General features: G+C 35.8%; 3 protein-coding genes across 3 annotated transcripts; 2 read left to right on the top strand and 1 right to left on the bottom strand.

Annotated features, from left to right (window-relative positions):
• Positions 1-806: 806 nt before the first annotated feature.
• On the top strand, positions 807-4,156 carry pecr (peroxisomal trans-2-enoyl-CoA reductase). Its single transcript, XM_056392244.1, has 8 exons — positions 807-961; positions 1,767-1,900; positions 2,003-2,168; positions 2,248-2,329; positions 2,423-2,519; positions 2,596-2,706; positions 3,237-3,348; positions 3,433-4,156. Exons 1-8 carry the CDS (start codon positions 850-852, stop codon positions 3,513-3,515), a joined length of 897 nt encoding a protein of 298 aa, XP_056248219.1. The 5' UTR covers positions 807-849; the 3' UTR covers positions 3,516-4,156.
• A 358-nt stretch (positions 4,157-4,514) lies between these two features.
• On the top strand, positions 4,515-6,844 carry ndufb3 (NADH:ubiquinone oxidoreductase subunit B3). Its single transcript, XM_056392246.1, has 3 exons — positions 4,515-4,605; positions 6,394-6,522; positions 6,611-6,844. Exons 2-3 carry the CDS (start codon positions 6,395-6,397, stop codon positions 6,759-6,761), a joined length of 279 nt encoding a protein of 92 aa, XP_056248221.1. The 5' UTR covers positions 4,515-4,605; position 6,394; the 3' UTR covers positions 6,762-6,844.
• Positions 6,845-6,889: 45 nt separating this feature from the next.
• LOC130179337 (UDP-glucuronosyltransferase 1A1-like) lies at positions 6,890-15,772 on the bottom strand. Its single transcript, XM_056392243.1, has 9 exons — positions 14,561-15,772; positions 9,283-9,346; positions 9,054-9,202; positions 8,542-8,669; positions 8,217-8,310; positions 7,927-8,052; positions 7,739-7,826; positions 7,435-7,654; positions 6,890-7,331 (listed from the first exon to the last, which is right to left on the bottom strand). The coding sequence occupies exons 1-9, from the start codon at positions 15,116-15,118 to the stop codon at positions 7,061-7,063; spliced, it is 1,698 nt and encodes a 565-aa protein (XP_056248218.1). The 5' UTR covers positions 15,119-15,772; the 3' UTR covers positions 6,890-7,060.
• Between the last annotated feature and the right edge of the window lie 2,602 nt (positions 15,773-18,374).

The raw sequence follows: 18,374 nt of genomic DNA, 5'->3' as shown, positions 1-18,374 counted from the left end.
AAATTCCCAGCACTTAAAATGATACTGTTGACTAGAGCAGAAGGTGAAGATAATTCCCTCAAAGGATCAACTGAAAATATAAATCATTCTATCTGTGCCAGATCCAGAGCTCTGGTATTATGTGTCATCTCTGTTGCAACTTTAACAGCACGACTAAATAAAACTGAGCCATCGCTAGTTACTGATTATTCCTGTGTATTTACTGCAATGGCCAGTCAGAACTTCTGCTATGGAAAATATTACTGCTACTATAAGGGGTCAGTGTTTATACATGTCAGAGTGAAATTTGAATACTCTTTGTCATGATAGACATATTACACTTGGGATACCAGAACGAAGCGGACCAAGATATTGTGACAGTCATTGATGGCACTTAGTGTATGAATATGAAATATTCTAATAAGTGAAGTTTTTTTTTTTTTATAATTAAAAGTCCATCTTGAACTTCAGCACAAATAATGTACAAATAACAAGCATACATATAAAAACAATTATTGTAAAATAATTTAAAGTTTTGCTCCAACAGAAAAAAATCCATAATAAGATGTGTTATTGTCTATCAAAAATAGAAAATATCAATTTCATTTTTTTGATCGACATTCGTTGTATATTTATATTTCTGTTACATTAAATATCTGTCGCTTAATATCAAGTGCAGGGGAAAAAATAATTTACTTTTTTAAAAAGCTGTGTAGTCTACGTACAGTATGTGTTGAGAAGAATGAACCTTGTAGGACCCGGTTTACTCTGAAGGTGGCAGCAGAGCAACAACACAGACATCAGCTGCCGTAAATCTTCCAGCAGAGGGCGTACTGTCGTAATTCACTTCAGCAGGGTGAAGAAAGAAGTATGGCGGCTTCCAGTGTTTTCAGACCGGGCTTGTTCAACCACAAAGTTGCTGTAGTAACGGGAGGGGGCACCGGCATCGGTAAAGCCATCTCTGCAGAGCTGCTGGAGCTTGGTGAGTGTCAGACTCAATGACTTCAGTCTTATTTGTTCACAGCGCAGACGGTCTGAAGTGAACAGCAGCAGCTGACTGACACTGACCACAACAGTCGAATGAACTTCGCCACAGATAGACAGACAGACAGATAGACAGACAGACAGATAGACAGACAGACAGACAGGAGACTTGCACTGTTCACGTCTGACCAGCAAAGACCTGCACACCTGTGACACTATTTAAATACGGCAGAGGCACACTGTCAACATAAAGTAAAGTGTGATAGAAACTAGGGCTGAACGATTAATTCAAATCACAATATGACCAAGGGCAGTATCCACTTAGAAAAGTTAAATTATCTGCCACAACATATTAACATGAAAGAAGCATCGCGGTGCTACAGAGATTCAGGAGCCTTACAAATCATATTCTCCAGATGTATAAGATGCCTGTTTGCTGGTAAAGACCCCAGCACATATATATATATATATATATATATATATTTGTTTTGCATATGGTTCAGCCCTCGAAGTTTGTCTTTGCTGAATAAATACAGAAAGATCACTTTTATATCTGGGCCTGACATGACTTAAAAAAAAAAAAGAAATCCACTGCAACTCCCACTTCCACTATATATATATATATATATATATATATATATAATATATATATATATATTCATCCATATAAACAAACTCTCAGCAACATGCATTCAGAGTGTCTGTGGTGACTTTATTCCCAGTAATCACACCAGATAACCGTATAATAACTTATTAATCATCAGTTGTTGCGTGTCAAGGTGAGCTGACTGTCCTCTCTTCAGGCTGCAGTGTGGTGATCGCCAGTAGAAAGGCAGAGAGGCTGGAGGCAGCAGCTCAGGAGATGAGACAAAAAATCCCTCCCTCCAGCCCTGCGTGTGTCACTCCCCTACTGTGCAACATCCGCAACGAGGATGAGGTGGGCCTCCACACACACACGTGCAACCTCTGAAACTGCTTCATATTCATATTGCCAGTGCATGATCGCATGATTATATTATGTAATCTCCCTGTGCTGCAGGTGAAGGATCTTGTGTCCTCGGTGCTGAAGCAGTACGACCGGATAGACTTTCTGGTGAACAACGGAGGGGGTCAGTTCAGCAGCCCAGCGGGGCACATTTCCTCCAAAGGCTGGAAGGCGGTGATTGACACCAACCTGACCGGGACCTTTCACTGCTGCAAGGAGGGTGAGCTGCAGGCAGCTAACACTGTGAGTGTGTTTGAAGTTCTCAGTGTGACTGAGTGTTGCTGTCCTATCCCACACAGTCTACACTGCGTGGATGAAGCAACATGGAGGTGTGATCGTCAACATCATCGCTGACATGTGGAAGGGCTTCCCGGGCATGGCGTAAGCAGCACCTCCTCCCAGGTTCACACACAAATGTCCAAACTCACACACTCTTTTCCCTCATGCTGAAACACTGTTTCCTCTCGCTGACAGACACACGGGAGCAGCGAGGGCAGCAGTGGATAACTTAACAAAGAGTCTGGCCATCGAGTGGGCAAGCTCAGGAATCAGGGTCAACGCTGTGGCACCGGTACGTACAGGTCATGAGTTAGTGCAGAATCAGTTTTTGAGTTCTTTGATCATGTGGTCATGTTGTCTGGTTGCAGGGTACGATCTTTTCCAAAACTGCGATGGAGAACTACAAGGAGCTCGGACCAGATCTTTTCAAGATGTCTGTTCCGTTTAGCCCTGCGAAGAGGCTAGGAGTCCCCGAAGAGGTAACCACTTAGTGGCACCCACAATGTGGACTGCAGCTTTATGTCTAAAAAGTAGGGCTGATTAATTAATTAATAATTGGTACATCGTTCAGCCCTATTAAAATAGTGTTTTAGCCATGCATTGCTGTGTTCTTAAAAGTAAAACTTACGCAGAACAATCCAAGCTTTACCTTGATAAAGCACAGAAAGGAACTGGAAAAATTTACCACAATAAACATAATAATAAAATATAAAAAAATTATTGTACAGGTGCAGCCAATGAAATGGCAGCTGACTGTATATGACAATTTATGCAGCAGTGTAAGGTATCAGGAGTCACACTACTGATTAAAAACCCCACACTGGAATAACTGGTGTCACACAAATTCAGGAAATTGTTGTCAGGTCATGTAATATGATAAGAACAGTGGACAGCATAGGTGAGAGGAGGTGGGCAGAAAGTCATAGATACTGAGGATGTGCTGTGTGTCTGTAGTATGACACAGACTATTTCAGTAACTTTTTCTCTTCTTTGTTGTTTCTACTTTCAGATCTCATCAGCAGTGTGTTTCCTGCTCTCTCCTGCTGCCTCTTACATCTCTGGAGCCACACTGAGGGTTGATGCAGGACAGAGTCTTTACCACTCCATGTGGGAGATACCCAGTATGTACAGTTTCCTAATACATCCACTCTTTGGTCTTTGCAGTGTGGTATTCTAACTTCCTGTGTGTGTGTGTTTGTCTCCAGACCACAGCGCATGGCCTGAGGCTCCAGAGGGGGAGAACCTGGATGCTCTGAAGGACCTGCTCAAACCACAAAGCAAACTCTGATGCAGCTCTGTGACATAGTCTGAGCCTAATGCATAAACGCACAAGCCATTAAGCATCATGGATGTTGAGCTGTACAGACCCCATAAGGCATTTTAATGAATCACCATGGTGGCCTGGTTATTAGATGGTTGGATTTATAATGCCAATCTTGTACATAATTGTATTTAATTAACAGTAACATGAGAGTATGATTAGTTTCCTGGACAATGATGTATGACATGAACTGTTGAAATGTATGAAGAGTAAACACAATAGCTGCAAAGCGTTTTAAAAAAGAAACAAGAAAACAGAAAAAAAATCACTGATTTAGTGTCAGGAGCTACAATGTAAAAAGCAGGATTGTGTTCATTATCTATACTTTGGATTTGGTTTCTGCAGGCTTTTTTGTTTCAAGGTACTGATCGTGTAATTCTAGATTTCTAGTTCTAGATTATTCATCAAGAAGATTCAGTAAAAGGGATCAGGTGCCTTACATTGAGTGTTACCATCAATGTTACTTTTAACATCTTAATGTAACGTGTGACAAAACATCTTTTTATAAAATAATGAGACATTTTCTTCTTTAAATTTTAATGTAATGTTCATTAAAATGAAAATAAAACTTTGGATTATAAAATAAATAAAATATTTTTATCATTAAATGTATGTCTGGGGATGCAAAGTTTATTTTAAAATAGTGTACAGGCTTGATATTTTAAAAAGTATAAACATTAAGAAAGAGTCAAGTTATCTTTGGCTGTCCTGATCAGAAATAAATACTTAAATATGTATTCTTAATTGTACATTATTAACATTGTGTATAATTTTGTAATGTTGACACAGATACTGTCTTATCGTTTGCATAAAAGATCAGGCTGATATTACATAATAAATGAGCATATATATTCATGTTTATTCATATATATATATATATGCACTAAATTGCTGTACTGGTTTTATTTTGTTTTTCACTAAAGGAAAATGTCAAAACGCCTTCTCAAAAAGACGCTTTGGTATTTTGGCCCGCACGCCGTGCCGTCATTATGCCGCAAACGCTTGCTATCCGTCGTAAGCGTTAGTCCAGCAGCAGAGGTCACAACAAACCATTCAGGTACGCTATGTTTTCTTCACAATAACTTACATTTTCATGGCACATTTTGCAGCTGTATCACATTGGATGGCAACACTATCTTTACACACATGAGGATGTAAGTCAAATAATGCGTCGTCGAACAAACGCAGCAATTGTATTCATGAAACGTAGCTAGCTGAGCTAACGTAACGCTAGCTGAGGAAACACTGTCTACCTCCACCACACAGGAGTGTGTCTGCACTTTAATCACTCCGATAATCAGATCGTTTTTTTTTTTTTTGGTCGACAAGTTAACTAAATGATCAATGACAGCGATTAGTTTCAGATAGCCATTCATTGTTAACTTATGTTCAGACGTGTCAGATGTTCAATAACGTACAAGTGTAACATGTAAACTTTAGCATCTTTAATATCTGGTGGGAATGCTTCTCTTCATTCGGGTTTGAAGCTTGATCAGGGGTCTTTCTGTCTGCTTAGCTTTGTATTGTACTGGGACCTCCTACAGGCTCCGGCGTAACCTAATTAAAGGACCGAAAAAAATCATCCTTATTCAGGCAACAACATGCGTTAACGTTGTTCAACGGAGCAGTACAAAAAACTCCCAAGTAGCAAAGCAACAAGTATCCTATTGTAAGGACAAGTGAATTACCCAATGTAATAATTAATTAGTTATCTTAATTTATGTGAATTAATGATTATAAATTGTTAATAACAATTATTAAGACAAGAAAAAAATGCTTATTCAATGGGCTAAAGAGTACAAATAGTTCAATAAATAAAAGGCAATATGTCTCAGTAGTCAGAACATTAACTCAGTTGCATCATGCAAACTAAAGAATAACAGGATTTCAAGTCGGATACAGGCTGCATTCAAATTGTAGAAATTTTATTGTTCCATGCAGTGCTGATGGCGTACATCATATCAGTCTCACACACTTTATAAAACAGTTTTTAATGAAAATCGGTCGATTGGCAGCCGATCAATCGGGACATCCCTATTTAGGGTCATTGTGCTGCTGCATCACCTTCCTTCTACTGAGCTTCAGCAGGTGAACAACAGCCACCCTGACATTATCCTCTAAGAGACTTTGATAAAGTTGGGAATTCATTTTCCCCTCGATGATGTCGAGCTGTCCAGGCCCAGAGGCAGCAAAGCCCCAAATCATGATGCTCCCTCCATCATACTTGACCTTTGGGATGATGTTTTCGTGTTAGTATGTAGTGTCCTTTTTACATCATACATAGTGCTGCATGTTCTTCTTAAACAATTTAACCTTCGTTTCATCATCAGTCCGTAAGACATTTTCTCAGTAGTGCTGTTATGGAGTGCCAAGATGTTCTTTTGCAAACTTCAGGCATGTATCGGATATTTTTTTTTGGAGAGCAGAGGCTTCTTCTGTGGTGTACCTTCATGGTTCAGTGACTTGCATTTGAACAGAGACGTTAATCGGCTCCAATGATTCCTTTAAGCTTTTATGATGGAAGAGTAGCTACAGAACTAACATTATTATTATTATTATAAACATTTATAGTTTGTCTGGACTGATAAATATTTAAACTCTTTGATACTACTATCTAACCCTTTCCAGCTTCATGCAGATCAACAATTATAGATCATAGGTCTCATGAGATTTCTCTTTTGTGAGGCATGTTTAACATCCGCAGATGCTTCTTGTGAACGGCAGACCCAAAGCTTCATTGACTGGACTCCAGTTTTGATAACTCCTGACTCCTGACACAGTACAACTAGTTCAAAGCTAAGGGCCAAAACAAAATCAAAACACTTGTATATGTATCTGTTTTCAGTATGGGAGGTGACCACGGCCACAGCAAGCTGTCCATGCCAGACTGGCGGCAGTGGAAGGCACAGGGGACACCACTGGAGTTCACACAGCAGAGGCTGGCAGCCAGGGGCCTGAAGGACCCATGGGCACGGTCAGTATTTTTACTCACATGAGATATAGTTGACTTCATTATGTATCCAGTTTGATTCCTGACACATATTTCTCTACTGTCGTTGTAGTAATGAGGCATGGAGATACTCAGGCGGCTTCGCTCGCGCCGTGACTCTGTCAGATGTTCTGCTGAAAGGATTCAAGTGGGGCTTTGCTGCCTTTACTGTTGCTCTGGCTGTAGAGTACGCCCTGTTCCCTCCGAAGAAGGGTGGCCATTAATACTCACCATTGTCCTCAAGACCATAATGGAGTATAATAATATTATGTATTTTTCTGTTTATTAAATGTCTTTTTGATCACTAGATGGCCTCACTGATTCTTACACCTTTTCACACCTTTAAATCATCAACAGTTGAATGACTTTGTTTTAATGTTTGAAAGACAATCACGAGTTTTTAATCTCCCCATACAAACACTGTTAACGAACCGTTTACAAACACTCCTGTGTGAGATTAAAAACTCAGCATTGTCTTAATCTGTGTTATTGCACAACCTGAAGGTGCAAAGGTAGCACCATGCTAGTCCCGTTTCCTTTTCCTGCTCAGTTTGCGGAAGCATGATTTAATGCATTTTACTATCAAAATGCCAAAAATCAGAACTACGCTAGCTAGTAGTGCTATTACATCCAGGCAGAAGTACTGGATCCAGTTGAGTTCAATGCCAGCAGGTTTAAGATGTTTAGCCCCTTTGTGGCGCATCACATACTCTGTCCAGTACACTGATAGGTCGAGTGGCTCAACTGGCCGGTCTTTATGGAGAGCTGACAGCTTCTGCACATTTTCTTTATACCTGGACACACACAAACAGACCAGGAGAGTTTAAGAATCACCAGAATATGATGGTATCAAAAGCAGATCCCAAAACTGATGCAAGTGATGCTCAGACCCCTCACCTGATGTCATGTAGGACCTCATTCAGTCCCTGAAGGAGGCTTTCAGTTGTGATGGAAAAAATATCCACCACGACTCCTGCTCCCTTATTCGCCAGCCTCTCTGCATTGTGATGTTGGTCCGCCCCTATTGGCATCATCACCATGGGAACAGCATGACACAGTCCCTCAAAGATACCGTGTGAGCCAGCGTGAGTAATGAAAGCCCGAGCTCCAGGATGTGCTAACATGCAAACACACAAAGTTAGTTGAACGTGCAATTACTGCAAGATGTCAGCTGTTATATATGTGAGATAGACACACAGACCTAGTAGGTCGTTCTGAGGCACCCATCCCATCATCTTCACATTTTCTGGGACATTGTCAGGAACCTGCCCAGTGTATCTCCATATCACCTATCAAAAGACACAAAGAGTCATTTATTGATGTTTTAACTGTGTCTTGTGATATAGAATCTTATCATTTTCATTCATTTGTTCATATATATTCCTTTACCTTCTGTGGAATCTGTCTGAAGGCCTCTAGGAAGATGGAGGTCTTCTCCTCTGGCAGATCTGACACCATAGTGCCCAGAGTGAACACCACAAACCCATGCTCTCCTGACACCCAGGACTCCAAATCCTGCAAAAACACAAACCCATTGTAGGGGTTTGAATTTATTTCCCTTTCCATATTCATCCCTCTGTGTTTTTGCATTGAAATCAATCAGGTGAAGTGATGAAGAAGTGAAATAAAATCAAAATGTTGATACATTTTTCCAGATCAGAAACACTCAGAGCTCTTACCTCAGACAGAGGATTTCTCACATTGCAGTTGATGCCACCAACTAGTACCATATTAGGCATGAGAGGGCGCGGGAACTCCAGTATCAAGTCAATCCTATTTAAACACAGTATCACAATATTCAGCTGAATATGAGACAGAGACTTTTTAAATCTTTCTTTCAGTGAGATTCAGTGGCATAAAAGTCAGTAGGACTTTGTGAAAGTAAATATATGCATTCACATTATATTCCTAGCCTTTTATTGTAATAGTATATGTGTGTGTAGGTTCTTCTTCTGTTGTGTATTCTTCTCCCAAACATCAATATACAACCTTTGTACATGTTACCTCAGCAGCCAGATAGCAGAGTCTGACAGTACTTCAGCTACGCCCACCTCCTCTCCCAGGAACTGATAGGCCATTTGGTCAAAGCGCCAGTACAGAAGTCGGGAGAGCAGCGGCTCCAGTAAAGCTACCTGTGGGTCAGAGGTATCACAGGACAATAAACAAATGCACAGCGAAAGGTGTTGATGATTGGTAAAGAGTTTAATTTTAGTTTTATGAGTTAAATTGTAACAGTGATTAAACTGAGGTCACATGCATTCAGTAATGTAGTCCAGGTTTAACTGGGCCACCATGAACTACATGACTTTAAATGTGCAGTAAAGCAGGGACACAGGCACCAAGGGGTTCTGTTACATTGGCCAAACTGAATGGCTCTGGCCAGTTTGATAGTGGCATGTTAATCTAGGCAAGGCGCTTCAGTGCCAACGTCTCAGAAATAGTCATTTTACACAATAAAAACACATTCATTCTTTATGCATGCATCTGCCCGTGTATATGTGCCTATAAATGCTCACCAAAGTGTTGACAACTCTCTCCTTGAAGCTCATTTTATCTGAGTATCCGGTGAAGAAGCGAGGTACATACGAGGGTGGGGAGGGGCAGCCTGCAGACCTCACATCCATGGAAAATGGAATACCTCTCAACAAATTAATAGTGGGGATACCTGAAATGATTTAGCAATGAGAGGTGAGAAAATGTGCAGATGTACAAGCACACAGATAATCCCAGTGGATCAGAACTCACCTAATTTCCGAGCTATTAATGAGCCTGTGGGCACCATGGGGTCTGTCAACACGGCATCAAAGCCCTGCAGAGTAAAAGAGTAAGAAGGAGGGGAGGAAAAAGAGGGATGAATCTTCTGTAGTATCTGAGTAGTAATTAAGAAAATTCACTGTTTCTTCTCCTTCATATTCTCATCTGTAGCTCATACAGAATAAAGGATGCATGTCAGCTCCCACTATCCTTCTCTCTCATTCATTTTTTCAAGCAAGTTATCAAAAAAGCAAAGAGAGTACTTTCAACTTCATTACATTTCAGAGAATACTGTACTTCGTATGTATGGGACAGCTATAGTTACTCTGCAATACAAAATTTGTGTCACAGAACTTATCTCACGACCACGTCAGGGTTTGTTCACAGTCACATAAACAACTTAGTAAGGCATAAAAACGTCAAAAAAAGTCACATTATATTAAGTCATAAAAATGTCAAAAAATGTCATAGTATAATAAGGCATAAAAATGTAAAAAACCTCATAGTATAGTAAGTCGTCTATATGACGTATATGTCGTAAAACGACAAAAAATCTCATAGTATAGTAAGCCGTAAAAACGTCATAGTATAGTAAGCCTCAAAAACGTCATAGTATAGTAAGCCATAATACGTCATAGTATAATAAGGCATAAAAAGGTCAAAATTGTCATAGTATAATAAGGCATAAAAATGTGAAAAAACGTCATAGAATAGGAAGCCATAAAAACTTCATAGTATAATAAGGCATAAAAATGTCAAAAAACGTCATAGTATAGGAAGCCATAAAAACGTCATAGTATAATAAGGCATAAAAATGTCAAAACACGTCATAGTATAGTAAAGCATAAAAATGTCAAAAAACCTCATAGTATAGTAAGTCATAAAAACGTCAAAAAATGTCATAGTATAGTAAGCCGTGAAAACGTCATAGTATAGTAAGCCGTAAAAACGTCATAGTATAGTAAGCCATAATACGTCATAGTATAATAAGGCATAAAAATGTCAAAAAACGTCATAGAATAGGAAGCCATAAAAACGTCATAGTATAATAAGGCATAAAAATGTCAAAAAACGTCATGGTTTAGGAAGCCATAAAAACGTCAAAAAACATCATAGTATAGTAAAGCATAAAAATGTAAAAAAACCTCATAGTATAGTAAGTCATAAAAACGTCAAAAAACGTTATAGTATAATAAGGCATAAAAATGTCAAAAAATCTCATAGTATAGTAAGTCATAAAAACGTCATAGTATAATAAGTCATAAAAACGTAAAATAATGTCATAGTATAGTAAGCCGTAAAAACGTCATAGTATAGTAAGCCATAAAACGTCATAGTATAGTAAGGCATAAAAATGTCAAAAAACGTCATACTATAGTAAGTCATAAAAACGTCATAGTATAGTAAGTCATAAAAACGTAAAATAATGTCATAGTATAGTAAGCCGTAAAAACGTCATAGTATTGTAAGCCATAAAACGTCATAGTATAGTAAGGCATAAAAATGTCAAAAAACGTCATAGTATAGGAAGCCATAAAAACGTCATAGTATAGTAAGGCATAAAAAGGTCAAAATTGTCATAGTATAATAAGGCATAAAAATGTCAAAAAACGTCATAGAATAGGAAGCCATAAAAACGTCATAGTATAATAAGGCATAAAAATGTCAAAAAACGTCATAGAATAGGAAGCCATAAAAACGTCATAGTATAATAAGGCATAAAAATGTCAAAAAACGTCATGGTATAGGAAGCCATAAAAACGTCATAGTATAATAAGGCATAAAAATGTCAAAAAACGTCATAGTATAATAAGGCATAAAAATGTCAAAAAACGTCATAGTATAATAAGGCATAAAAATGTTAATAAATGTCATAGTATAGTAAGCCATAAAAACGTCATAGTATAGTAAGGCATAAAAATGTCAAAAAACGTCATAGTATAATAAGCCATAAAAATGTCAATAAACGTCATAGTATAGGAAGCTATAAAAACGTCATAGTATAGTAAGGCATAAAAATGTCAAAAAACGTCAAAGTATAATAAGGCATAAAAAGGTCAAAAATCGTCATACTATAATAAGGCATAAAAATGTTAATAAATATCATAGTATAGTAAGCCATAAAAACGTCATAGTATAGTAAGGCATAAAAATGTCAAAAAACGTCAAAGTATAATAAGGCATAAAAACGTCAAAAAATGTCATAGTATAGTGAGCCATGATAGCGTCATAGTATAGTAAGCCGTAAAAACGTCAAAAAATGTCATAGTATAGTAACGCATAAAAATGTCAAAAAACGTCATAGTATAGTAAGTCATAAAAACGTCATAGTATAGTAAGTCATAAAAACGTCATAATATAGTAAGGCATAAAAAGGTCAAAATTGTCATAGTATAATAAGGCATAAAAATGTCAAAAAACGTCATAGAATAGGAAGCCATAAAAACGTGATAGTATAATAAGGCATAAAAATGTCAAAAAACGTCATGATATAGTAAAGCATAAAAATGTCAAAATTGTCATAGTATAATAAGTCATAAAAACGTAAAATAATGTCATAGTATAGTAAGCTGTAAAAACGTCATAGTATAGTAAGCCATAAAACGTCATAGTATAGTAAGGCATAAAAATGTCAAAAAACGTCATACTATAGTAAGTCATAAAAACGTCATAGTATAGTAAGTCATAAAAACGTAAAATAATGTCATAGTATAGTAAGCCGTAAAAACGTCATAGTATTGTAAGCCATAAAAACGTCATAGTATAGTAAGGCATAAAAATGTCAAAAAACGTCATAGTATAGGAAGCCATAAAAACGTCATAGTATAGTAAGGCATAAAAAGGTCAAAATTGTCATAGTATAATAAGGCATAAAAATGTCAAAAAACGTCATAGTATAGTAAGCCATAAAAATGTCAAAATTGTCATAGTATAATAAGGCATAAAAATGTCAAAAAACGTCATAGAATAGGAAGCCATAAAAACGTCATAGTATAATAAGGCATAAAAATGTCAAAAAACGTCATGGTATAGGAAGCCATAAAAACGTCATAGTATAATAAGGCATAAAAATGTCAAAAAACGTCATAGTATAATAAGGCATAAAAATGTCAAAAAACGTCATAGTATAATAAGGCATAAAAATGTTAATAAATGTCATAGTATAGTAAGCCATAAAAACGTCATAGTATAGTAAGGCATAAAAATGTCAAAAAACGTCATAGTATAATAAGCCATAAAAATGTCAATAAACGTCATAGTATAGGAAGCTATAAAAACGTCATAGTATAGTAAGGCATAAAAATGTCAAAAAACGTCAAAGTATAATAAGGCATAAAAAGGTCAAAAATCGTCATACTATAATAAGGCATAAAAATGTTAATAAATATCATAGTATAGTAAGCCATAAAAACGTCATAGTATAGTAAGGCATAAAAATGTCAAAAAACGTCAAAGTATAATAAGGCATAAAAACGTCAAAAAATGTCATAGTATAGTGAGCCATGATAGCGTCATAGTATAGTAAGCCGTAAAAACGTCAAAAAATGTCATAGTATAGTAACGCATAAAAATGTCAAAAAACGTCATAGTATAGTAAGTCATAAAAACGTCATAATATAGTAAGGCATAAAAAGGTCAAAATTGTCATAGTATAATAAGGCATAAAAATGTCAAAAAACGTCATAGAATAGGAAGCCATAAAAACGTGATAGTATAATAAGGCATAAAAATGTCAAAAAACGTCATAGTATAATAAGGCATAAAAATGTCAAAAAACGTCATAGTATAATAAGGCATAAAAATGTTAATAAATGTCATAGTATAGTAAGCCATAAAAACGTCATAGTATAGTAAGGCATAAAAATGTCAAAAAACGTCATAGTATAATAAGCCATAAAAATGTCAATAAACGTCATAGTATAGGAAGCTATAAAAACGTCATAGTATAGTAAGGCATAAAAATGTCAAAAAACGTCAAAGTATAATAAGGCATAAAAACGTCAAAAATCGTCATACTATAATAAGGCATAAAAATGTTAATAAATGTCATAGTATAGTAAGCCATAAAAACGTCATAGTATAGTAAGGCATAAAAATGTCAAAAAACGTCAAAGTATAATAAGGCATAAAAACGTCAAAAAAACGTCAAAAAATGTCATAGTATAGTGAGCCATGATAGCGTCATAGTATAGTAAGGCATAAAAATGTCAAAAAACGTCAAAAAAACGTCATAGCATAGTAAGGCATAAAAATTTCAAAAAATATCATAGTATAATAAGCATAAAAATGTCAAAATTGTCATAGTATAATAAGCCATAAAAACGTCATAGTATAATAAGGCATAAAAATGTCAAAAAACGTCATAGTATAATAAGGCATAAAAATGTCAAAAAACGTCATAGAATAGGAAGCCATAAAAACGTGATAGTATAATAAGGCATAAAAATGTCAAAAAACGTCATGATATAGTAAAGCATAAAAATGTCAAAATTGTCATAGTATAATAAGCCATAAAAACGTCATAGTATAATAAGGCATAAAAATGTCAAAAAACGTCATAGTATAGGAAGCCATAAAAACGTCATAGTATAGTAAGGCATAAAAATGTCAAAAAACGTCATAGAATAGGAAGCCATAAAAACGTGATAGTATAATAAGGCATAAAAATGTCAAAAAACGTCATGATATAGTAAAGCATAAAAATGTCAAAAAACGTCATAGTATAGTAAGGCATAAAAACGTCAAAAAATGTCATAGTATAGTAAGCTGTAAAAACGTCATAGTACAGTAAGCCATAAAATGTCATAGTATAGTAAGGCATAAAAATTTCAAAAAATATCATAGTATAATAAGGCATAAAAATGTCAAAAAACGTCATAGTATAGTAAGCCATAAAATGTCATAGTATAGTAAGGCATAAAAATTTCAAAAAATATCATAGTATAGTAAGGCGTAAAAACGTCATAGTATAGTAAGCCGTAAAAACGTCATAGTATAGTAAGGCATAAAAATGTCAAAAAATATCATAGTATAATAAGGCATAAAAATGTCAAAAAACCTCATAGTATAATAAGTCCTAAAAACGTCAAAAAATGTCATAGTATAGTACAGTACAGTGCAATCAAACACAGCAATAGCCCAAAAAACACATCCAGAGTAATAGACACAGTCCCAATAAATCTCACACAAATTCAGAAAAGAAGTGCAAGGCGATTGTTTTGTATTTTTAGAGTTAATCCTGATGTTCAGCCTTTGTGTTTGCACTCACCTGCTGTGCCAGATGTGAGATGAGACTGTCATTGAACAGTAGACTCTCTGCAGTTCCATGGATTAAGTCTATAATTTTCAGAATGTGGGAGAATCGTTTCTTTGTCCTCTCCATGAATGACTGTGAAGATTTTTGCATCATGTCTTTATGTGCGGACATCACAGAATCAACATAAGCCCGGTCATAAGGAACAGGATGGATCACAGTGTCGTAGTATTTCCCTGGACCCATCCGTATGCTGACCTCTGGTATCACCACGGTGACCCGGTGTCCACGGCGACCCATTTCTTGGGCAATGGCCTTCATACCCACCCAGTGACTTCCATCCATGGGTACCACCAGCAAGTTACCCAAGAAAGAAGAAGAAGAAGAAGAAGAAGAAGAAGAAGAAGGAGCAGTGTCATTTGCAAGAATGGTGTCACTGGCTTCAGCCTCTTTTGTCTTTGTCTTTTCCTCTGGCCCGGACTTTCCTGCAGCAGACCCTCTCGTCTTATCAGCACCATTCACCTGCATATCCATGTTTAGCAACAGGAACACAAACACTGTTGCTTTCCACATTGTTCTCTCTTCCTCAGTGTCTACACCCCATTGAATCCAACGCAGAGAAAAAAGTGGGGTAAAGTGAAGAACAAAACGGATCAAGAAAACGCCCCCTACTCTGTGCTCTGAATGCTCCTGTAAACCTTTCCCTCCCCTCAGACTGCTCTGTCAGGCTCTGGCTTGTTGAAATTCCTCTGTGAATTAGCAGAGTTGTGTGTGTTCAAAGTCCTCACTTTGACAAAGTGACAATCATTGTCCTCAACAGCTAGCGGTCACTGATATGAGACTGCTAGTGATTTAGTTACTGTGTGATTTAATGGATTGCTATCTGCACATAAAAGGAAGCGCACACAAACCACTGGGTGAAAAGTTCAGAGGGAAGGGTTTTATGGACTGCAGTGGCCTAATCCTATAATTCCCCACTTTTGGCAGTAGGGCCTTTAGCAACTAACGTAGCATGATGCTAACTGCCAGTCATCTGTGATCATGTGTTGTGAAACTAAAGCAGTCTGCCATGTGATGCTGTGCTGGAATTAATCTTTGTCTCCACTGAGATTGAGATATTCTTTCTTTTGGTGCTTTATTTTTATTGCTCAAATGGAAGTAAAAGGAAGATTAGTCTGTTTTCATCACCCCTGTGGATCCTGTGAGTAAAATAAAAATGTGCTGGACCTTTTTGCTGAAGTCTGACTTTTCTCTGTCCATCTCTCCTGGTGTGTAGGACTGCAACGTTGCAGTTGTGCCCAACGACACAGATGACAAATCTGTTAGGAGAAATATGGTATTGTATCAGTCAAGATAACTTTGAGTGTGAAAAACAACAGTCAGTTTTAGTTTTAGTTTATTCATTTAAATGGGACGATTCATTTTATCATAATTCAAATCGAGGGCTGAAGTTTGCATATGGACAGTACGGACATGTCCCTATATATATTTTGGGAGCACAGAAGTGTCCCTACCAATATTTGAGAGAACACATTTGCACAAAAAAAAAACGTCATAGCATAGTAAGGCATAAAATCATAGAAAAAAGGCCATAGTATGATAAATCATAAAAACATGATAGTATAGTAAGGCATAAACACGTTATAGTATGTAAGGCATAAAAATTTCAAAAAACATGATAGTATAGTATGTTAATAAAAATGTCAAAAGACGTCATAGTATAGTAAGGCATAAAAACGTCAATAAAAGTCATAGTATAGTAAGCCGAAAAACGTCATAGTATAGTAAGCCGTAAAAACGTCATAGTATAGTAAGGCATAAAAATGTCAAAAAAAGTCATAGTCTAATAAGGCATAAAAACGTCAAAAAATGTCATAGTATAGTGAGCCATGATAGCATCATAGTATAGTAAGGCAAAAAAACGTCAAAAAACGTCGTATTATATTGAGTCATAAAAATGTAAAAAAACGTCATAGTATAATAAGCATAAAAATGTTAATAAATGTCATAGTATAGTAAGCCATAAAAACGTCAAAAAACGTCATAGTATAGTAAGGCCTAAAAATGTCATCATATAGTAAGGCACGAAAAGGTCAAAATTGTCATAGTATAATAAGGCATAAAAATGTCAAAAAACGTCATAGTATAGGAAGCCATAAAAACGTCAAAAAACGTCATAGTATAGTAAGGCCTAAAAATGTCATCATATAGTAAGGCACGAAAAGGTCAAAATTGTCATAGTATAATAAGGCATAAAAATGTCAAAAAACGTCATAGTATAGGAAGCCGTGAAAACGTCATAGTATAGTAAGCCGTAAAAACGTCATAGTATAGTAAGCCATAATACGTCATAGTATAGTAAGGCATAAAAATGTCAAAAAACGTCATAATATAATAAGGCATAAAAATGTCAAAAAAACGTCATAGTATAGGAAGCCATAAAAACGTCATAGTATAGTAAGGCCTAAAAATGTCAAAAAACGTCATAGTATAATAAGCCATAAAAATGTCAAAAAACGTCATAGTATAATAAGGCATAAAAACGTGAAAAAAATGTCATAGTATAGTGAGCCATGATAGCGTCATAGTATAGTAAGCCGTAAAACGTCAAAAAATGTCATAGTATAGTAACGCATAAAAACGTCAAAAAACGTCATACTATAGTAAGGCCTAAAAATGTCAAAAAACGTCATAGTATAGTAAGTCATAAAAACGTCAAAAAATGTCATAGTATAGTAAGCCGTAAAAACGTCATAGTATAGTAAGTCATAAAAATGTCAAATAACGTCATAGTATAATAAGGCATAAAAATTTCAAAAAACGTCATAGTATAATAAGGCATAAAAATGTCAAAAAAAGTCATAGTCTAATAAGGCATAAAAACGTCAAAAAATGTCATAGTATAGTGAGCCATGATAGCATCATAGTATAGTAAGGCAAAAAAACGTCAAAAAACGTCGTATTATATTGAGTCATAAAAAATTTAAAAAGAGGTCATAGTATAGTAAGGCATAAAAAGGTCAAAAATCGTCATAGTATAATAAGGCATAAAAATGTTAATAAATGTCATAGTATAGTAAGCCATAAAAACGTCATAGAATAGTAAAGCATAAAAATGTCAAAAAACGTCATTGTATAATAAGCCATAAAAATGTCAAAAAACGTCATAGTATAGGAAGCTATAAAAACGTCATAGTCTAATAAGGCATAAAAACGTCAAAAAATGTCATAGTATAGTGAGCCATGATAGCATCATAGTATAGTAAGGCAAAAAAACGTCAAAAAACGTCGTATTATATTGAGTCATAAAAAATGTAAAAAAACGTCATAGTATAATAAGGCATAAAAATGTTAATAAATGTCATAGTATAGTAAGCCATAAAAACGTCAAAAAACGTCATAGTATAGTAAGGCCTAAAAATGTCATCATATAGTAAGGCACGAAAAGGTCAAAATTGTCATAGTATAATAAGGCATAAAAATGTCAAAAAACGTCATAGTATAGGAAGCCATAAAAACGTCAAAAAACGTCATAGTATAGTAAGGCCTAAAAATGTCATCATATAGTAAGGCACGAAAAGGTCAAAATTGTCATAGTATAATAAGGCATAAAAATGTCAAAAAACGTCATAGTATAGTAAGCCGTAAAACGTCATAGTATAGTAAGCCGTAAAACGTCATAGTATAGTAAGCCATAAAAACGTCATAGTATAGTAAGGCATAAAAATGTCAAAAAACGTCATAATATAATAAGGCATAAAAATGTCAAAAAACGTCATAGTATAGGAAGCCATAAAAATGTCAATAAACGTCATAGTATAGTAAGGCC

This window comes from Seriola aureovittata, chromosome 12 (assembly GCF_021018895.1).
Source record: "Seriola aureovittata isolate HTS-2021-v1 ecotype China chromosome 12, ASM2101889v1, whole genome shotgun sequence".
NCBI classification, from domain to species: domain Eukaryota; kingdom Metazoa; phylum Chordata; class Actinopteri; order Carangiformes; family Carangidae; genus Seriola; species Seriola aureovittata.
The sequence above is the reverse complement of the archived record's forward strand: the minus strand, read 5'-3'. Positions and strand labels throughout refer to the sequence as shown.